The sequence below is a fragment of the Panthera tigris genome, chromosome D3 (assembly GCF_018350195.1).
Source record: "Panthera tigris isolate Pti1 chromosome D3, P.tigris_Pti1_mat1.1, whole genome shotgun sequence".
Lineage (NCBI taxonomy): Eukaryota > Metazoa > Chordata > Mammalia > Carnivora > Felidae > Panthera > Panthera tigris.
Window position 1 is genome coordinate 69262648 of NC_056671.1, and position 22881 is coordinate 69285528.

General features: G+C 46.5%; 1 protein-coding gene across 3 annotated transcripts in view; it reads right to left on the reverse strand.

Moving 5' to 3' along the window:
• Nucleotides 1-22881, reverse strand: part of MYO5B (myosin VB) — a 338275-nt gene that overhangs the window by 127788 nt on the left and 187606 nt on the right. For all 3 annotated transcript variants that reach the window (XM_042961933.1, XM_042961932.1, XM_042961931.1), the window contains 5 exons: nucleotides 18552-18708; nucleotides 11537-11680; nucleotides 9903-9984; nucleotides 4498-4605; nucleotides 616-725 (listed from right to left, as the gene is read on the reverse strand). In XM_042961933.1, the coding sequence (XP_042817867.1) occupies nucleotides 616-725; nucleotides 4498-4605; nucleotides 9903-9984; nucleotides 11537-11680; nucleotides 18552-18708 (601 nt within the window). The remainder of the gene's footprint in view (nucleotides 1-615; nucleotides 726-4497; nucleotides 4606-9902; nucleotides 9985-11536; nucleotides 11681-18551; nucleotides 18709-22881) is intronic.

Here is a 22881-nt window from a genome sequence, read left to right on the forward strand (position 1 = left end):
TGGTACCCACTCCAACACCCACCCAGACATTTTTTTTTTTTTTTAATGTAGCACATATCTGGTGCTACATTGGGCACCAGGAAAATAACAGTCACTATGAGCATTTTTGGAGTAATTCACAGTTTATAATACTTTCGCATAGATGTCTCAATATTCTGCATCACACTGTCAAAATCTTGCTAAGTGTGGTTATCTTTTGTCCGCCCAATTGGATTGTAAGCTCCTTGGAGACAGTCCTTCATCTCCTTCCTGATGTCCAACATGATGTCCATCTCTTTGCTGCATGGACCTTGGTCAGGAGTTCAGAAAGTACTCATGGATTGGTAACACTCTGTAGAATTCCATGGACCTCAGTGTACTTGGAAAAGCAATCCATTAAAGAAAGTATTTAATAGCCCCTAAATTCCCTCCCCTCGGTGACAGAAATTTGATGGCAACTGATTTGAAAAGGATGTGTTCTTTTAAAAAATTATCAGTAAGAACAGAAGCCATTATTGTTAAGAATAAATAACCTCTGAGAGTCCTCTGAGTGTAAAAACACATTTCAGTTGTATAAAACTGTAAGAGCAGAGTAAATTGTGTATGTTTTATCTTGGGTGTTGGTGTGCAACTTACTGATATACTACAGGAATCACCATCACGCTCAGCCTGAATCTCCACATTTCCAAGGTGCAGGATAGAAGCAATTATCTTAAAAATGCTTATCTGATGGGACTCTCTCACTCCTGAAAAAAAGAAGAATGAATGACACTTAACATCCATGGTAGGATAGAAAGGACATTTTACCCTTTTTTTAAGGACTTAAAAAATTTTTTTCCTTGATTTTCCTTCCTGGGCCAACGACTCCTAAAATGATCCAGGCTCCTCACCAAGTAATTACCGCTCATAGTAACAGCTCACAGGGCAAAGGGGCTCCCTGGGCTAAAAGGGAAATATCCTCACTCTGATTGTCTTGTTCAAACCAGATGGGTTATGCTACCATTTTAACTTCTCTAAGAGCAAAGGAGAGACAGCAATCACACAGACTCATTTTCGTCTATGGATGTTTTCATGAATTTAATAACAATGGCCATTTATCTGTAGTCACTTCTCTCCAAACGCAATATCCAGCAAACATCTGTGTCCCACATCCCAAGTGCCAACGGGGGAGGAAGAGGAGAAACTTCTGGGAGGGCTGTTGTTGGAGCTGGACAGCCAGCTGGCTCTCAGCTGGGGCCGTGCTCCATGCTCCTTCAGTTACAGACACACCGGACCTGCAGCCGCTGGGGCAGCAAACACCTGATGCCGCATTTGAGTACCTAAGTTATCAAAGACATGATCTCTTAAAATTTATCTTTAGATTTAAGGCGTTATCATTTATTTTTGAATACAAAATCAGACCTATAAAAAAACAGGCTACAGAGTAACAGAACACTAGTTAACCTACCCCACAGTTTAAGAAATAATACAGCGGTCTCCCATATTTCTCTCCAGCTGCAATTTTTAAGGCAATACTTTACTCAGGCCAAAAAAAAAAAAAAAAGTGACACCAATATAAGTGGATGGTAAAGATGTCACCCACTAGGATTAAAAACCATCCACAAAGTGGACAACCCAAGCATGAACTGGACAAATGGATCCTAGACTTTATTAATGAGAGATGACCATTGCTGTTTAAGCTTCATAGGGGGAGGGGTTTATTTTTTAATATGAAGTTTTAAAATATACAAAGAAATAGCAATATAATGAATCCCTGTTCTTGCCTTGGCACACGGGTGGCTCAGGAACATGAATAATGGAAGTGAACTGACGGCTGTTACACAGACTGCCAGTATTCCCAAAGGTCTACAGAAATGCAGGAGCCATTCAAATATCTAGTTTCATTTAATCTAATTAAGAAACAAAGAGCTCGAGGCCAAAGAATTTACTGTAACTGATTAAGACTGAAGAAAATAAGATAGGTTAAAGGCCAGAGATTGTTACCCCAGACAAGACAGGAGGCTCGTACTAGGCTTTGGATCAGAGCTCAGAGTGTCCTGCTCTCAAGTAAGTCCTCTTGGAAGTACTAGTCAGGAAGTGGGCATTTGGGCCTTCCCATTAAGGACAGATCGCTTTTCTCTCTCCTTCACTCATCCTTAAGAACTGATGCTTTGTTGGGGCGCCTGGGTGGCGCAGTCGGTTAAGCGTCCGACTTCAGCCAGGTCACGATCTCGCAGTCCGTGAGTTCGAGCCCCGCGTCAGGCTCTGGGCTGATGGCTCGGAGCCTGGAGCCTGTTTCCGATTCTGTGTCTCCCTCTCTCTCTGCCCCTCCCAAGTTCATGCTCTCTCTCTGTCCCAAAAATAAAATAAAAAACGTTGAAAAAAAAAAAAAAAAAAAAAGAACTGATGCTTTGTCAATTTCCAAAGCCTTCACCACCCTGTCATGGTAGGAATGTAAGTCATAGATATCAAATGACTATTAAATCCTAACAATAATTAGGATTCCTGCACTAGTAAACAAAAACCAAACAATAAAACTGAAGGAGTAAAACGGGTTGGCAACCTATGACCTATAGCCCACAGTGTATATTTGTAAATAAAGTTTTATTAGAACAGTCACACCCATTCATTTACGTTGTGTCTCTGGCCACTTTCACACTACAGCAGCAAAGTTGAATAGCTGCTCCAAAAACCACGTGACTCAAAGGGCCCCAATATTTGTAATCCTGTTTTTAACAAAGTTTGCCAAGCCCAGAGTAAAAAAGTAGACAAGTTTATTGAAGAGCAAAGAAGAAGGGCTTATTACAATAGATTTGCAAATGCCTTTTGCTTTGTGAACACAAGTACCCGGGTTTCTTAGAGGCCCTGGAGGGAACCAACTTCTCCCCCATCAGTGTGTGCCCACTGCTCACAGTAGCAATATAGGGGCAGCCGCTAGGGGCCTCCTCCTGACAAACTGGGCAGACTGTTACCCTGCTTAGCATCAAGTCCCCTCCAAACCGGCTTCCCAGCTGAAGACTACAATGGTGATGGGGTGTGGGAGAGGTCAGGGGTGCCACTTATCAATTTATTACCGGTTTCAAATCTGTCCCACTTTGTGATACTGGAGCTAGACCCTGTCAACAGTTCCCCTTTGCCCATGGTGGAATGTCCAGCTTGGTCAAAGAGCACTGTAGTGACTCAGTGATGCACGAGCAGCAAGGAGACAGGCCTGTTCTTGGTTCTGGTCCGCTACAGTTATCATTCATCCTGGCAGCACGGCAACCTCCCCAGATGAGCCGCTGCGATGCCTGCAAGCCACGGTCTCCCCATTAGCAGCTGCTTCTGAGACCTTCTGGCTCCACCGCACCCTGGGGCACCTGCAGGCTCCCTGTGCAGACCGACCAGCAATGGCCACACCCTCCGGCAAGTTTCTTCACCCCACCTTGTGGTAACCACGGACTGACATCTCAGCCAGGCAACAACAGTTCCTATACTAGCTGTTCTTCCTTGCCCTAAAGGGAGCAGCGATTCTTTTGCACCTGCTATTTCTGTACCCCTAAAATCCTCTTATACTTTTAATAATCTTTTAATAATCATCAACTGTTGGAATAACCAGTGTGGCTTTTATGTCCTGATTATTTCACGGGTACCAAAGACAAACTGTGTCTACCCACTGGTTATCCAGAGAAGTGAACACCACTGAGATTTCAGCACATGAAGTCCTGGTTCTACCCCTATCGACCCTAGGGCAAGTCCTGGTTGGCCAGGTTTTATTAAGACATTGGGTAAGACTTGCCAGATTCCCACCAGAGAACCTAAGAAATGCTGCTCTGGGGTAGTCACATGACTCACAAGCCAAATGTCTACCTCTGTCAGAAGGGGCTGGGGAAAAACACAAGGCCCATCCTGAGCAACTTCATGAATTACAGGCTGCTTTGCCAAACTTTGTTTTCTTCTGGCTGTAGGTCCCAGGACTTTATTCAACTTCCCAGTTAAGAAAGGGCAAGGGAGAGGAGTTTTCTCTCACTCTATGGCCCTTTATGCCCATAAAGACACAGAAATCTCGAAGAATTCTACTGTTACACTCTATACAGAAACAGTGACAACAGAAGTGACATTATGAGGGTGCCACCAGACCTTTATATAGTCTCTGTTTCCAACTCAGATCCCATGACTGAGGTACATGGGTGATTTGGTCCGAAAGACATGCTCTTTCTGCCAGAACACATGGCCTCTAAACCCAGACCACAGCACAGGAGGATGTAGCTCTTTTTCATTTTCCTCCACTGGCTTTGATGGCCTGAGGAAGCGAAAAGGGCTATCTTGCAGTGCCTGAGAGAGCAACTCACAATCCCTTATTTTTAAGACCTATCAACAGAGCTGTTCTTAAACTTTGGAACCGAGGGTTGGGATGGAGTAAGAGTGGGATGACATTCACTGAGGGCAACAGGGCTTCCCCATCGGCTTATGAAGGTTGGCCAAGTGGGACACTGTCAGGCTTTTCTACTCTCCACGAAATCAATCCTCTGGGCCCGTTCCCACTCAGAAGCTGCTCACCGAGGAGTGTGAAGGCTTGCCGCGTCTTCTCAAAGTCCTCGGCATCATCGACACCCTCGATACACGTGTCTCTTCCCTGTGAGGTATAGAAGAAGTCCTCCGCGCATGCTGTGGGAGGAGAGGAGGAAAGGCATCCCGGTTTACCCATGATCACGACCCAAGAGGATTTCTACTCATCCCAGGTGAAGTTTTATTCCCAGCCGCATGTGGAACCCTTCAAGGTATCACCTTTATTGACAATGGCAAATGGAGAGAAAACTGGATAAGGAAACACAGAACGTTACACCATGCTGACCGAACGCACTGTTGTGTTTGTATAAAACCAGCATGTGAAAAACAGTGAATGAAATAGTCACAGGTAGTTCAATTTACAGGATTCACCGGGTTTTTTCTCAGTTGTTCTACCAAGTTGGGCACCTGAGTTCTTCAGACAGGTGAACAGAAGCGAGTCGAGACCCTTGTTTTGTGTTTTGCTCTCACCTCCAGTTCAATTCCTCCTCAGTCAGGCCTCTGATAACAGCCTGGGGACAAGTGGCAAGGAGGGGTCTCAGTTCTGCCTTAGGAGTCAGAGCCAACCCCAGAAGGGGGGCAAAAATGCAACAAGCCCTGGGTAGTAGCTGCACAATAGGCTGGGAAGTCGGCATTTAGAGTAACAAGGGCACCTCGTCAGAATTACTTCAGAAAATCACATTTTCCACAAAATACAGTACCTTTGTGGAATACCACCCTGACCAGTGTTTAGAATTTCTAAATGTACAATGTTTGACAAGATGCCAAAGCTGGACACTGGCTGGTGTTCCTCTTCTCCTGTAAAGACCCAATTACTTCGCCTTGATCTGAGTTCATACCGTGTGAGCACGCATCAGTTAAACATGCATAGAGGCCATTTCATTGTGATTCCCAGTCCTCCTTCAACAGCTTGATCTGCCTGTTTGATCCCGTAAGAATTTCTTGAGTCTCTTTCCTTGCTCCCCCTGTCATCGCCGGGGTCTGACCTTTAGCACCTGCTGTCTGGGGACTGTTGCCAAAGACTAACCCAGTCTCCTTCCTTCTCCTGTCCTTTCGAGTCCACTTTCAAATTGCTGGTAACTCTGATCACACTGCAACCCTATCTAAAGCCCTTTAGAGACCCCCTCCCTACCCCTATGCCCCCAAGACAGGGGTCAAGCACCCTGAAAGGACCTCCAGGGTCTTTTGTGAAGCAGCTGCAGGTTCCTCCTCCTTCCCCTCCGGACTCAGGGCTGCCTCCACATCTCTGGTCTCAGATCCACCGGCTTCCTCACTGTCATTCCTCAGCTCTACTCTCGGTCCAGGCCCACAGGGGCCCCGCCCACCTCTCCTTTCTGGTCTCTTCCATTCCCCACCTTGCACCCTCTGCTCCAAGCCACACTCGTTGGGTAAGTGCACATTGCCAGGCCCAGCGAGGAAGTGGCAGAAGCCAGACCCAAGCCCTGCCCACACAGCCCGAGCCAGGACCCGCACTGCCCACAGGGATGGGCCGCCGAGTATCAGTCATAGCTTATGACGGAAGGCTTCCTGGGGGAGTAGCCCAAACACACTTTGAGGACTAGAGCTGGGAGAAGAAGGACTTGAGCCCCGGGCTCACTGACAGCCACAGCAAAGGCGAACTGTTAGGAAGGAAGGTCTCTTTGGAAGGTGCCAAACTCACCTCTCTTATATCTAATCACCCCACAAGCTCTAGCACAGGACACAATAGTTTCCAAGGCTTATGAAAAGCATCCGTTCATTTTTCCTTTTCACTCACCTTTCAAAGTACCTCCTTTGATGATTTTGGCAGGGCCCACATGAAGATGATTGCACATATTTATTCCTATTTTTCAGACAAGCAAACTGAGGGACATAGGGCTTGAAGGGATCACTCAGACTCACCCAGACTTTGGCCAGGCCTGGGAGAGCCCACTACTTGGTCACCCGATTGTGGAGAGGGTTGTTTATGATATGGTTTTGTCATAAACACAACCTAACTCGTTGTCAAAAGTTATCAGCTGACACACCAGAAAAACAGGCACCTGAGACTCCAAAGGAAGGCACCAGACCTCTCTGCTGGAGGAAAGGAGGCAGTTTCAGCATCTACCAAGACCCTTCATGGTCAACCACCAGGGCCTATGACCTAATGTTCTGAGTCAGACCCCCCACCTTCCCTGCTGCCAGTTCCCAAACTCAGGCCCACCAGGGGAACCTCCTCTGGCTCAGGCTCATCACTGCAGGGGTCCCCTGGGTCAGTTACAGCTCACTCTATTAAATGATTTGAATCCAATCAAGATTATCAGCTTTTAGGTTTGCAATCGCCTGTGTCCCCCCATCACACTCCAGACCCTTGTAAGAGACATCCCAACAGAAGGTTCTCTGCCATCTGCTTAGCCACCCTGGATCCTGGCTCTCCTTTCCAGCCTATGAAGTCATCACTGACCATCTCATCTGAGCAACGTCTCTTATCTTCCAGTTTGGCTCTCTCTTTACTCAGCATTTCCAAGGAGAAATATACCACAAAGCCCCCTAGTAACTGGCTCAACAGGCAGATGCTGGGTCAGTGTATAGACCACTGAGGAAGTGTGAGGCCAGTGATTAGAGCAGCAGACCGACCATCAGGGGCCACGACCGAGGGCTAGCACTTCACCTGGGAGGCTATGTTCTAACTGTGCGAGAGAGACTTTTTATAAAACTATCAATAGAAGTGGAAAAGAATTTATTCCTCATTACCTAAGAGCTATATTTAAGGAAATATAAGCCCACTATACCTCTTTTTACCATCATTTGTTCACACTGCAGACACTTACTGGAGTACTTTTCTTTAAATCTCATCCTGAGGTCATTTTAATGCAATAGGCCACCAACAATAGGGTAGGGCAGAGGGAAATACAGACGACTGGCTGCAAATCTGCTCCCCTATGCTCAGACAAATGCACAAAACTCTTGCTGGGCCAAGGGTCTTGCAGAGACGTCTGTATACTTGAGTAGCATGTTTTAGGTGAAGAAAAGGGAGAAGGAGGCAAGGCAGTCTAAATATCCACTAGGGGGGCGCCTGGGTGGCTCAGTCGGTTAAGCGTCTGACTTCGGCTCAGGTCACAATCTCGCGGTCCATGAGTTGGAGCCCTGCGTCAGGCTCTGGGCTGATGGCTCAGAGCCTGGAGCCTGCTTCCGATTCTGTGTCTCCTTCTCTCTCTGCCCCTCCCCCGTTCATGCTCTGTCTGTCTCAAAAATAAATGTTAAAAAAAAAAAATTTTTTTTTAAATAAATAAATAAATAAAATATCCACTAGGAACCACTGGCCAGTCCCTCATTTACTTCAGGTTTCCAGCCACTCAGCCAGGGTTATCAGCAGAACTAAATATCAAGCTTCAGAGCTCACAGCCAATGCACCCACGAGGCCGAACACAGCTGCACCCCTGAGCACGTCAACACCTCTCAGCTTCCTTCCAAGATGTTCTTGGGGGGGCACACATAGGTATAACAGTGCAAGAAATGGGTCAAATTGGGTAGTTTTCAACTGCTCCAGAGGCCCAAGGAAGAGGCCAAGAGAAAGAATATGGAAAAGCTATTTTTTTGTTTTTTAATTCAGTGCACTTGTGTAAGTGCAAAAAAAAATTAGGATTTTTTTTCCTATTTCCTTAAAGTTACATTTGGGATACAATGGTCCAAATACAAAGGATCTCGCCAGAACTTGTTTATTTTTCTACAAAAATGACCTTTAAAAAAGTTTTGATCCCCTGCAGGCTGGCTCTGAGTTTAGCTGGGCTCATGTCCCCACTTTGGGGGGGGGACAAAGCCCTTAGCGTGGCCTACATTCCTGGTCACTTGCGGCCATAAGCCAACATCAGAGCCCAAGGTGCCAGCTCAGGGAGGTGCTCATCAAACAAGGCTTGTACCAGTCCCTCCTTGTCCTCAAGAAGTTGATAGCTTCAGTGGGGGAGATTCAGATTTGTAAACATTTACTTCCCTGGGGAACCTTCTGACCCATCTCTGCTATGCTTCACTCAGCATACCCTTCTCTCAGCATACCCTTCTCTCTCTGCACTGTAACTGACTGTAAGCTAATCAAGGGCAGGGCCCACGACGGTTATGCTCAGCACTACACCCGCAGTACCTACCACCACCTTCGTAGGGTTCGATGAACAAGCGAAGGACCCAATGCTAAACTGCGTGCCCAGGTACCAAATGCTGCAGGAACTCATAAGTGAGGCAGAGAGTTAAGAGCGCAGACTGAGGTTTGAACCACTTGGTGTGTTTTAGCTACTCAGAGCACAGGCTGGAGCTGTCAGAGGGGGATCTGGTGTTGGGCCCTCAAGACAGCTACGATTTGGGTCACGAACAGCAAAGCCCCAGCAGTCTATTTCTCTCACAGTTGCACAAAGACCAACCAGCCTCTGTCTAGACACCCAGCTCGTCGTCACGCCATCTGCTTCTACTGAACCTGCCCTCACCTAAAAGACACCCAAGAGACCAGAGACAGGACACCTGGCACACACAAGATGCTGCACGGCCCCCAGGCTTGCCTACATCACACGCATCTGTCAGGAGATGGCTTTGAGGACTCCAGCCCGGAGTCCATCAATATTCCTTACAAAGTCCCAGGGCTCGGAAGGGGGAAAGCCCCAGGCTCCAGGCCCCAAGCCTAGGCCCTCCGTTGGTGGCATCTCGAATTAAAGCCTGCTTACTCCTCTTGCTTTGCCCTAGCTCCATGTCAACAGCCTCCAGGCAAACTAAACTTGCCGACAGCCTGCGGCACACAGTGTTAGCAGACAACTGAAAGGTTGTCTTTTTATCTCATGGCAACAGCCAGGTGACTCAGTGGAGAGGCGCTTTTAGTCATTCCGTGTCGCCCTGCGACGCTCCCGTGCGTGGGTGCCACAGCGCCCCACCTGCTCAGAAGAAACCAGAGTCGCCTCAGCCTAACGCCATCATATCCTGTGCCATCCAGCCGTACGTCTTCATCCTGCTCCGGCCTCTCCCTGCCTCCTTTTCTTCATCTCCATCCTTGAAAGGGACCTAAAACTCACTAGCTCAATTACACGATGTGCCTTAGCTAAATCTCTAGATCCTCACGGTGGGGACACACTTTTTGCAAAGTTTAAAGTGGGAACGTTTTTCAAAACAATGCATGGAAAGTATTTTGCGTTCTGCAAAATACTGTTCTGCCCCCTGCCTCTGATCCTCTCAAATGTTTTCTGTGGCAGGCAACCTGGGTGCAATTAGCCCAATTTTATGGATCGAGTACTGATGCTCAAAGAGGTCTGGGGAGACATGCCCACGTAGAGGCAGAGCTGGGACGAGAACCCACGACGGAGGGCTTTGAGCAGAGCACCCTTCCTCCAGTCTGCGCCTCCAGATGTAGCACCAGGTGCTGCAGCAGCCCACCCGAGGACAGACACACGCACGTTACGTACTCAGTGCAAGCTCCTTAAATTCCGGGAGACTGGCGGCAGCACAGAGCTGGTAAAAGATGTGGTAATTCCGCTCATCATCTGCCTGAAGAAGGGAAAAAGTTAAACAGGTTTAGGGCAGTGACCCCCAAGATCGTCCCCTCACTTGTTCTAATCCCAGGGTCCGGAGGTCAGGACTTCTGCTCAGGTTTTCCTCCACACCCTCTGCCACCTTCACTTCCCACCCCTGGACTTCTCTTTCACTATTATGGGGCCTTCTTCAAGCCTCAAGATTTTTACCTCTCGTGTATTTTTTCTCCCAAATAGAACATCACTGCTCTTTCGCCAATAGTGGAATGGTCAGACAACACACACTTGCTCAGATATCCGTGTTGCCTGGCTCATGTTGCACAGATCATAACTTGCCTGCAGTAGGCTCCCATTCTCCCCTGGGAGGCTTGGGACTAAGTCAGAGCTATGCCCTTGCCCATGATGACAGGCTGGGGCAGTCACATCAAGTCCAAGACAGAGACAGGACTTAGAGCACTCAGGCTACACCTGTGTTAAGTTGGCAGAGTGGTGGCGGTGGGGGGAGCTTCAGGAGGCCTGAGCAAAGGAATAAGGAGGTTCAAGGAGTATTCAGAGAAGAGTCTGGACAGAGTCACAGCCAGATCAGACCTGTACCCAGCACAGTAGGCTGTTTACTTTGCTGCGGTGAGATAAGGATATGGGGCTATTGAACCAAAATTTGGGAGGTGGAGAGAAAGCCTGAACAAAGGGAAAAAATTAATAAAACTAGTTAAAAAAAATCATTAGATGTTTGTTAAGCATCAGCATGTAGACCGGCATCTCTGAGAAACAGCTGAGGCTGTTTTGGATGTCCCCTCTGCCGAGGGTCGGGGTGGGAAGAGGGTGTGGCTGGCTCAGACCAGGACACGCACCATCCCAGTTCAAGTACGGGACCATTGAAGGGGGTCTGGAGGAGGACAGTTTTTGGGCTAGGTGCATGTCCAAGTAGTGTTTTTTTGTGTTTTTAAAAATATAACCTACAGGGGCGCCTGGGTGGCTCAGTCGGTTAGGCGTCCGACTTCAGCTCAGGTCACGATCTCGCGGTCCGTGAGTTCGAGCCCCGCGTCAGGCTCTGGGCTGATGGCTCAGAGCCTGGAGCCTGCTTCCGATTCTGTGTCTCCCTCTCTCTCTGCCCCTCCCCCGTTCATGCTCTGTCTCTCTCTGTCTCAAAAATAAATAAAAAAAAAAACGAAAAAAAAAAAAATATATATAACCTACAAAGTAAGGTTCCTGGGGAGGGCTGAAGCCCAGAGACCCCGTACAACAATCCTCTAATCCTAAGATTACAACCCACAAAGAATAGGACCATCTTATTCTTCACCTATCTCTGGTATCTAGCATGTAACAGGCACTCATTAGGTTTGTTGACTGAAACTGAAAACAATACCCACTTCAAAACAATACTGGGTAGATGACCATAGTATTCGAACAAACCCTTTTTGATGAAAGGAAAGAAAACCACAAGAACAAGCGTATCCAATTCCACTTCCAAAAGAGGAGGTGCTCTCTGGGCACAGGAGGTGGACGAGGGGGCAAGTAAACGTCATTCATGGGAGAAAGTACAAAGAAGCCCACGTCCCACCACTCACCTGAAAGACCACTCTGGACTTCTCCAACAGGTAGGTCCTCATGTTGGCCCCAATGATGTGGTACCTTTTATCAAAGCCAATCTGAATGTACTTCCCAAAACGGCTGCTGTTGTCATTGCGAGTGGTTTTAGCATTTCCAATGGCCTGCACAGAACAAACAGAAGGAATGCAAAACCAGGAAAGCTTTCTTGACCTCAAGGTTGTAGGTCTGTGGCAGCATCTCCCTTCCCCCCCCCCCCACTTCCTTACAGGGCCTTCCCCTACCATTGGGATGACAACAAGCTGAGCTAAAAACAAAAGTTCATTTCCTGCCTCCTTTACTCCTAAGAATGGCCAGTGAGTGAGAGTAAGGACTGGATTGGTGAACTCTGTCAAGTTATCCTACCTGGAATGTGCATATGATGGCTACATGAAGGAAAGGTCTAGAGAATCACCGAGAGCACCATTCTGAGCACTACTTGAGCTATTAAACCAAAGCCAGTATCCAAGAGCTCTGAATTTTTTTGAGACACACAAACCTTAGTGTGCTCTGATCAGACCTCCATGACAAAGCAGTCAAATGTCATTCCAAGCTGATAAACTATATTTCCAAGAAAGAGACCAAAGATCAACCAACGTCTCTGCACCTCATCACTAGATCAAATCAGGAAGACATCACCCTCTTGGTACCATTTCTTATGCAGCTGTAGGGGCACCATTCAAAACAGCAGACATTTATTTATTTACATTTAATGTTTATTTATTGTGTGAGAGAGAGAGATATCCCAAGCAGGCTCCACACTGTCAGCATGGAGCCCAATGCAGGGCTCGAACCCACGAACTGTGAGATCATGACCTGAGCCGAAACCAAGAGTTGGATGCTTAACCAAATGAGCCACCCAGATGCCCCCAGAGGATAATTTAAAAGGTGAGTGGCTAAATAACCTGGCATGATTATTCACTTTCTATAAAACATCACATTGTTAATAAATTGGTAATGAATATATTAATATTTTAGTCCCTCTCACATGTTTACATTCTTAGGTGGTTGAAAAACATCCACTATACGTTTTCGGTTGTCGAGAAAATGTGTGGCACACAGAGGTTGAAAAAAATGTAAAATCCCATTCCACCCTCTACCCCTTCTCAGCCAAATCCAAGTTACCAAACTACTGGGATCTCTGGACATCCTAAAACTACACAAGGCTTAGCTGGCATCTGTTATTAACAAGGCAAACACCACAGCTGAAAGCAAATCACTGTGTAAAAGATTACAATAAGAGGGGCACCTGGGTGGCTTAGTCAGTTGAGCATCCGACTCTGGCTCAGGTCATGACTGCACAGCTCATGGGTTCGAGCCCAGTGTAGGGCTCTGTGCTGACAGCTCAGAGCCTAAAGCCTGCTTTGGATTCTGTGTCTCCCTCTCTCTCTACCCCACCCTCCCCACTCTTGCTCCATCTCTCAAAAATAAACATTAAAAAATTTTTAAAAGATCACATTAATAAATGCTCATGGAAACGTTCCATTCCTATTTTTGAGGTGAGCAAGTGAGACCTTCAGGCACGCAACCATTCACTCGCAGAAACCAAAGAGCCTAGCTTGCACTAAGGAAGCTATTCAGTCCAAGAGTGCCTGCACCCTACATATCCAATTCACCATCCAAGTACACCGAGTGTTCTGTCCCAAATGTGCACCAATAATCCAGCCTCAATTTAATCAAGTCTCTGAATTTTACTGCCCTTTTACAGGAAACATAGGGGAGAAAGGGAACATATTACCAACATCATGAGGATACAATTAGCAAAGTCCAGTTTGTGGAAAATTCCAAAAGATAACCTTGTTTCCATAAGTACGTTTCTATTTCAAAATGTCAAAATATTCAAATTCCATGATTTGTAAAGCAGCAACAAGAGCCTCTGCCCTACTGAGACCACCCCCCTGTAACGGCCTAGGGAGTGCTTGCCCAGGGCCTAACGATCACCGTCAAAAGATCTATCCTTCTCACCTCACGAGGGCTGTTTTGAGAAATGACAGACCTGTAAGTACTTTCAAAAGTATGTAACGTCACCCACAAAAAGGTTATTTATTACCGCCAACCCATAAACTCAACCTAGGTAGGAAGGACTCCCAACTTGTGTGTAAAGGTCTCACTTGATTTTTGTGGCTAGATTTTTCTGGTTATCCAGACTCCGGAAACGTCTTGATGCATAAGGAAAACAAGCCCAGTTATCATAGATAACAGAAAAACAGACCAAAAACAACAAAAAAAGCAAAAATGATGCAAGTGGTTAAAATCTGGAAAATGAGCAATGCTACAGCAGGAAATTCACACACACACCTCACGTGACCAATAAACCTAAGAAAAGACAACCTCAGCAGTCAAAGAACTGTAGATTAAAACAGCAGCCCAGAGGGGCCACAGCAAAGAACTTTGACACTACAGGAGGAGGAGGGTGTGAGGACAAATGAACTCTCCTACGTTGCCAGCTCACATGGAAACAGGAACAACCATCCTGAAAAGTAACTGGACCTATCTAGTAAAATTGAATATACACACACCTAACAGGCAACTCTATCTTTAAGTATCACCTGGAAAAATACCCAAGTGTACACATGGGTAAGCACAAGAATGTTCTAGGCAGGTTGTATTTAACAATAAAAAAAGAAATCCATCCTAAATGCACACGAGTAGGGGAACAGATAAAGTGTAGTGTGTTCACACAATGGGACACTATAAAGCTAGTAAAAGTAAGCTAGAGTATGATTCATGGATAAATTTAAAAGAGGTTGAGTGGAAAAAGTTGCAAAAATGACAGAATACACTACCATTCACATAGGACATAAGAGGACCACCTTCTTCATTGTTTATGCATATGCAAATATGTAGTGAGACCAAATGGCCCGGAATAACTTCAGTAGGATTAGGATTATACAATATGAGAGACATACCCATAGTGTGGAAGCACAAGGAAGGGAGCTATTAGCCATGCCCAGCACAACTGGAATGGCTTTAAGGAGTGTAAATTGAGGGTCTTCAAGGGTGAGTAGAATCTGATAGCAGGGAGGGAGGGGGTTCTAGTGATGGATATGGTGTGGGCAAAGGGACAGGGCACCCGAGTGTGTGGGATGGCCAGAGTGTGTTGACACGAGACAAGAGCAAAGTTACTTTGGGTGCAGACTCTCATATGAATAGGTTAATAGTTGTAGGCCTTGTTTCTTGAGCTTAAAAAAAAGTCAAATCCCCAAAATTACATAGTAAGTGGTCTTAGTTTATATTGTGTGTGCTCATTGTACCTCTTGCCCCCCTTCCTCCCAGGATGGGGGAGCCTCTGGCCCCTGGACTTGTGTGCATGCAGACTCTGGTCATCCCAAGAAGCTACATGATGCATCTGGTCTGGACTTGGTTCTGTCCCTGCTCTAACAGTCTCTTGATTACCAATATCCTTTTAATCAGTGCAGACTTGTGAGCAAATCGCTGCCGGGAGGATGGCAAGCTCTTACACAGAGTGGGGGCAGAGAGCTCTGGCACGGAGAGTAAATCATCCCAATCCACCCTCGAGTCGCCTTTAATTCAAACAACTGCCACTTAGTGCAGCTGGCTGGGGATTCCACCGTCTCAGATTGTCCTCAACTCTGTCTCCCCAGGAGGCGGCTGCAGTTGCCAGGGTGCAGAAATAATGAGATGATCGAGGAGCATAACTGATCGCTCAGCCAGGAGGTGCCGTCCTGAGCTGGGACGGGGCAGAGTCGTCAGTCATCAGCTGTCTCCTGATTAGGACAAACTTGTGTTGCCTATAACCCTCGGAGGAGCCACAAAGCTGACTGGGCTTCCTGACACAAGGACCCAGCTAGACTCCAAAGTCATGAAAAGTTCGGTTTTAGCACCGTAGAAGCTGCTTTCTCTGCTCAACAACACTTCCTAACCCACCCAGAGTTCTTTCCTGGCTGGGATTCTTCCTTTCCACATTTATATCCAAGATTTCTCTCAAATGTAACACTTAAAGGTCAAGGGACAGTCTCTAAGATGACCACGTTCTGTAGTTTGACAGACTGAGCCCTAAGGAATTACCCAGATGGTTTCCAAAGTACCAATTTGCACAAGGCAGAAATTTAACATTGTGCATCCAAACCACTGTAGCATTTAGTTACGTGACATCGTGCATGAGGAGGCTGCTTTGTGTGTACATTCCCCTTTAGACTTTAGCAAGTGAACCACATTGTGTGTTTTGGGGAGTGTGTGTTGTTCTCACATTTCTCCCATGCCAAAGTACCCTGAATCCCCAGCAATGCACCAGCCCATTCAGGACATAATAGATATTGAAATGTTAGATCTTTTTAGATTACTATAATTTAAAAAAACATTCCCCAAATAGGAACTCCGATGCCTGCATGCTACTGTCCAGTGGCATTATTCACACTGGCCAAAAGGTGAAAACCCAATGATTCATCAACAGAGGAATGAATTAACAAAATACAGCATACCCACACAGCAAAATGTCATCCAACCATAAAAAGCAAAGACATGCTCCTACATCCTACAACATGGATATACTTGGAAAACATTAGGTGAAATAGGTCAGACACAAAAGAACAAATGTTGTGTGATTCCACTTATAAGAGGTACCTAAAACAGGCAAATTCATAGACACAGAAAGTAGAATAGAGGTTACTAGGGTCTGGGGGCTGGAAAGCAGAACAGGGAGTTGTTCTTTAACAAGTACAAATTGGGATGATGAAAAAGTCCCGGAAATGGATGATGGTGATGGTTGCATAACACTGTGCATGTCCTTAATTCAATTGTTCATGTAAAATAATTGAAATGGTATATTTTATGTATGTTTAACTACCATAAAACAAGTTTAAAAAATCTTGTCTTGAACATGTTTAATGTGGTGATCTACCTTCATTAAATTATCATCTCGACTAAAATTACTTTGTTCAGTCGCCAGAGAGAACTTCCCTTCTCTGTTTTGCCTAGAAGAACTATATACTGCTTCCAAAAGAGGCAGCATTCTGTAGCTTTGAAAACTTACTACCTTAAAAATGCACTGAGGTTTGAAACTCAGGGGCAAAGGAAAGGCTGAAAGCCTGGCTTCACTCCCATTTGAGATGAAACATGATGTTAACTGTAAATTACAATCTTAGCTGCCTCAATTCATAGGTGCACAGATGGATGGTCCAGGGTAGGCCGAAGCCATGGTCCACCACATTCTGAATGGAAGCCATGGCCAGGCCACCATCTTGGGCTTAGAATAAATGCTATGAGCAAACAGGCTATCAACAAGTTGAATGTCCAACAATATTAGCATGTTTGCAGCCAATAAGGCAGTTCATAAAAAAGCTCAATGATATGGGGGATAAGGTTTATGACTGCAATACTCAGTGAAACAACTGAAAGGAAACAGACCCAAATGTTGAACAATCCTCAGCAAGCTGTAGGGTTAGGCAGGGACTTATTTCCTTTTACTCGTCCATATTTTCCAGTGAGCCCTTACCTTTTTCATAGGCCAATGGTTCTCAAACTGTGGTACTCAGACCATCAGAATCATCACCACCTAAGAACTTAATAGAAAGGCAAGTTTTGGGACCCCTACCCCAGACCTTCTGAATCAGAAACACTGTGGGTGAGTCCAGCAATCTCATTTAACAAACCCTCCAGGTGATTCTGATGCAGTCACGTTTAAGAACTATTGTAACAGAATAAAAGTTTTCCTGTTTACATCTGTTTAATAAAAAAGCCTCCAACTGTATTGACCATTTCCCAATCCATATAAGAACAGTATGGAAACTGGCTTTTGTTGAATTGTTAATGAATATATTGTGTTCTGTCAGTAGACAGAGAATGCAAGTTCTACAAGATAATCCAACTGTGTAGTCAGGAGACTATGCCTGTAAAAGCCATGAATTCCTATGAACTGAGACTCAGAATTTACTACAGCACTTGGTAAAGGAAGAGGGGGGGTGGCAGAGAGGGGATCTGGGAAGGTCCAGGCAGGTTCTTGTTTCCTCCAGCTCCAAAAGAATCTGAGAGACCAATCATCTTGGTGACTTGGCTCTTAATCGATGGGGCTCAAGGCACTGCAGAGAAATCTGATGCTATTTTGGCAGCTTTCAGTCTCAAATGAATTTTTCCTAAAACAAAGGAGCTGCCCCAAACTGGCAGGGGGCCGATTCCTACCAGACTGTAACCTAGACGATAATCAAGAGCCTCCATTTCAGAGGCAGGAAACTAAAGCTGGCCAGAGACTGCGTGCCCATTTACATCTACTTTATCAGAATTAAGTTTTTATGGAGGAAAGAAAGAGAGAAATGGAGCTGTGACCCTAAAACATGATGAGTTACAGCAGGATCTAAGTTTTAGCAAATCTCTCTGGCCTTGTACTTGTACTGACTGCTCTGAGGCTGGGGGTGAGGAGTCAAGATCCAGACAGAACCCAAGCTGGCCAGTTCATGCCATCATTGGTAACTGCTTTCTGAGGATCAATAGATTCTGTGTCACCGCATAGCTTTTGGTCCCACCCTTCCCGTCAACCCCCAAATAAAATGTCCAAATGTTTTTAGGAGAAAAAAGGAATCTTCTACATAGTCCTCCCACCCCCGCCCAAGCAAATTGCCCTCCTGATCCAGCAGGCCTTCAAGCATTGGACGGTTCAGGTGAAATGCAGATTTGCTAACACATGATGGCAGGAGGGGAGGGGACCAGCAGCAGAGGGGAAGGTAGAATGGAGGGACATTCACTAGAGCATCCAGCAGAGTCAAGGGATAAGGAGGACAGGAAAAGGACACTCCACTCTATACTAAGGACTTGAAAGGCACTACCAGGTTAGAGTACTCCCAATTCCGTGGTCTTAGGGGCACCTTGGAATTTTTTCCTCAGTTGTAGACAATGGACTCTCAGGGGAAGCACGAATGTGGGCACATGCACCGCTTCTAAGGATTCTTGTGGGCAACCACATAAGGCTGGACACCCAGCAGTCTTGCTGCCAGAGGAAGCAACTCCAGCCAGAAAAGCCAAGTACACTTGGAAAGGCTTTACCTCCATGATGGGACTGGATGCCAGGACCTTCTCTTCAATGTTGGTGTCACTGGCTGAGCCACCAACCGTGGCAAAATAGCGCATGGCATACTTGGCTGACACAGTCTTGCCGGCTCCAGACTCCCCGCTGACTATGATGGACTGGTTCTTCTCATCTCTGGAAGGAAAGAGCTCTGGTCACTTACTTGCTGTGGAAAAACTGTTGCCTTCCAGGGGCTCTGTTGACAAGGGCCCGAGCCCAAGAGAATCTTGCCTTCTTTTAAGGATAACAATGAAGAACATTGCCAAAACAGTCTGCCCTCCCTCGGAGGCTTCCACAAGATCCACAAACAGGAGAAGGAAGAGTTTAGCAAAGGGCTTACAAATAGCACATACCCTTCCTAAGGGCCCTCAAGAAGGGAGGCACAGCCAGCCAGTCATGCTTTCACTTCCTCTCTGGATGCAGCACACCCTAAAACATTTCTCTATGCACATACACACAGTCGTGCACACACACACACCCTGAGAATTTACATATATGCCTTTTCAGGTATACAGTCTCACCTTTTGATTCTGTAACATGCCCATCTTGTGCCACTGCAAATGTAATTTTTCAAAAGCAAGGGTCTTTTGTGTTTGAGCCGGAAGATATGGTTTTGAATTTCTTATTCATACGTATGTATCATAAAAGCCACCAGACGCTATTAACCACCAGACTGATCTTGCTCCAAGTTTATCAGAAATGAGATGAAACAGCTATCAATTGCAGTCAGAGGGATTTCAGTAAGACCAAATGGAAAGGGGAAAGAAGATACTCTCCCTCAGATATAAATGCATCTATATTTATCCCTTTAAAACAGCAGAATGAGTGACAAGTAATGGCAAGAGCAGCCTCTCAGACCTCTAAGGAACATGGACGTTCAAGCAGAGAGAGAGAGAGAGAGAGAGAGAGAGAGAGAGAGAGAGAGAAAACACACACAAATGTTTGGGAAACAGGTTTGGCAAACAAATGGCTTGTAAGGGCTATACTCAGCCATCTACATCCAGCTCACAAATCCACTGCCAGGAGGACACGTTGCTCTCCGTCTCCAGTCCCTCTAGAGCGCATGGCACAAAATATATACTCCTAGAGATTAACCATCGCCCCACTTCCAGAGGAGAAAACCTAGGAACGTGGAAGTGAGTTTAAAACACAGACCTCCTGGCACTGGCCCACTACTACTACCAGCTCCTGTGGCTTCCTGGGCAGAGCAGGCTACGGGCAGAAGGAACAGAGAAGCACCACAGGCTGCTCATTATCAACCCAAGTAGACTGCAGCTTATCAACAAGGGGAACAAATACCGGCCCTGCTTCTGATCTGGATCAACAGCCAAGAAGTGGGGAAGCAGCGTGAGGACACCGATGTCAACCAGAGGACGACTAGAAAGATAGGAGAGATCTGGGCTAGGCGTGGGAGCCCCAAGTAGGCTCAGGTGTGGTAGCTGGGCTGAAGAAACCCTAACCCATAGCCACCATTCAAGTGCAGCAAAGAGCAATGTGGTCTCAGCTCACACAAAATCATCAAATGGGGATGGATCTGAGTGAATACCATTGGCCAGAGACACCATTAAGATGGGGGAAAAAATGGATGCTCCAAATTGGCTATACAAGCAATTACTTGAAAACATGTAAATCCCACCAAATATGTGGAGGAAAAACAAGTGGCTTTCTGAGATCTCTTCTAGTTCTAGGATATCCCTGTTGTCATTAGAGTGTCTTTTTTTTCCTCCCCTTGTTTCTGAGAAATCTTTACATTGAAAGATGCTGTATAAAGAAGCCTGTAGCAGATGCTTGTGTTTCCCATGTTCACTGAATTTCATAGGACTTCCACCGGACCCTACGGATAACAACAGGTGTCACCTCTCTTCTCAATACTTCACAATAAACTCCCTAGAAAACAGCTCAGAAGCACAGCCCTCCCAGACAACTAAGAGTATTAGCAGCTGGACCTCCAGACCTCGACCGTGAACACTCTGAAACAGACCTGAGCTTGACGCCATCTTTAAGACAACCTATAACTGCCAGAAGGAGAACTGAATTGCAGGAGCCACACCCACAGGCTTGGAGTTTTGCGAAAGCCTCTACGTTCGACCTAAAATAAACCGATAAGCACAGGATGCATCTGAGCCTTACTCCTGAGCAGAGGATCACATGCGAAGGAAAAGTAAAGACTACCCAAAGAACTCAGGAAGGTTCTCTGGGAGCTACATATGGATGCCAGGAGAGAAGGAGCCAGAGCAGTGGGGGCAGGGGTGAGGGCTGCCAGGCTCCCTGAGGCAGCAGCACACACAGCAAACTGGAGACACAGAACACGCTCTGGGGCATGACAACGTGTGGACAATGGCATTAGTGCTAACTGCTGCCTAATTTGATGGATATTAGATCTGATGTTGACATGTAGGCTAAAGTCAGGTAAGTTCACTTTTTCTTAAAGCGTGTGTGTGTGTGTGTGTGTGTGTGTGTGAGAGAGAGAGAGAGAGAGAGAGAGCGCGAGCATATCCCAAGAAGGCTCCACACTGTCAGTGCAGAGCCTGATGCAGGGCTCTGACTGAACCACCCAGGAGCCCCAAATTCACCTCTTGTTAGACCATTCTAAAATGTTTTAAGTTTGTTTGAGAGCAAGAGAGAATGTGAGGGCAGGGGGCAGGGCAGGCAGAGAGTGAGGGAGAGAATCCCAAGCAGGCTCCACACTTGACAGCACAGAGCCTGATGAAGGGAGATCATGACCTGACCCCAAACCAAGAGTTGGACCTTAACCAACTGGGCCACCCAGGCACCCCCATTCTAAAGTATTTTTAATTGAGGGACACCTGGGTAGCTCAGTCAGTTAAGCATCCGACTTTGGCTCAGGTTATGATCTCACGGTTTGCAAGTTCAAGCCCTGCATTGGGCTCTGTACCGACAGCTCAGAGCCTGGAGCCTGCTTCGGATTCTCTGTCCTCCTCTCTCTGCCCCTCCCTGCTTGTGCTCGGTCTCTCTCAAAAATAAACAATTTTCAAGTATTCTTAACAGGTGATTTTTACATAGCTCCACCACACTTGTGCATATACTGCCCACTCCCAACCCTAATCCATGACCAGGCTGGGTGCACATGGGTCCACGTACGTTATCTGGTAACTGCCCACGAACTGGCTGGCCTGAGGAATGATGTGCAACAGCACTCTCTTGTTCTGTGTATTTAACTTTTCTTCCAACTCAAACACCTGGAAACCAGAATACAGGCCCTAAAACCAAACTTGAACCTCAGTTGCACTCATTAGCCAGCTGACTTTGGACAAGATTGTTCACTTAGTTGATCCTTGGGCCACCTCGAGGTGGGTAGCCAGGTGCCTGATCCGTCCCCAACTCCTGCTCGATTGTCTAAAGTACAGCTCTCACCAGGTTTTTCCCACTCAAAAAAGCAAACCGCTCTCATTGCTTACTGAATCAAGTCCAAACCCCTCAGCTGAGCGTCTGAAACCCTCAACAATGCCTTCCCCCAGCACCAAAACCCTGAATGAGTGTGGAAAACCAGTGCTACAGACGATCGCCGGGCTCTCAGTCTAAGGATCTGGCCCGAGGCCCGGTTCTGGCCATCAGCGGGAGCTTTGTAACCCTTCACCACATTGCAGAGTGTACACCCATCCCCCCAATTTGCTGCAAGGTTATAGGAGACGATCTCGACACTTTCTTTGCAATGATGGTGTTGGAGTTCAGCCAAACTGGACTACTGGCTCTGAAACTGCACACTTCCCCACCACCGCCCTGCATGGTTTTCCCTCTACTTGACCTCGCCCCTTTGCCATGTACCTTCTCTCAAGCTCTGCTCCAAGCAAATCCCCCCCCCCCCATCCTGACTCAGGCATCCCAGCAGGGCATTATTTCCCCATCTTCTAAAGCCTACATCATTGCCTCTGTACCACTTTTAAGACACTGTCGCACTCCACCTTGTATTGATGTCACTCCTGGTCGTTTTACCTGCTGTGTGACTTTGGGTCACTTCTTTTTCTCTGGGCCTCTGTCTCTTCACCTCTAGAGAACAGGCTGTGACTTGGGACTCCCCGACTGATCTCCTCGGTCTCCGACATTGGAGGATTTTACTACCAAAGTCCTAATAGGAAGTATAGGTGGGGAAAAGCACTCCATTTCAAATCCTGGTTATTTCAGGCTGGTTCTGCATTAGGTATTTGTAAGCATGGAATTCTACCCAATATCCTTCAAAAACATAATCCATCCATTCATCCCAGTTATGAATAGGACTTAGCTGGCAACTCGGGTCAATTTGCTTTTTAATAAATCATTTTCTCCTAAGCCCAGCAGAACCCCCTTTAG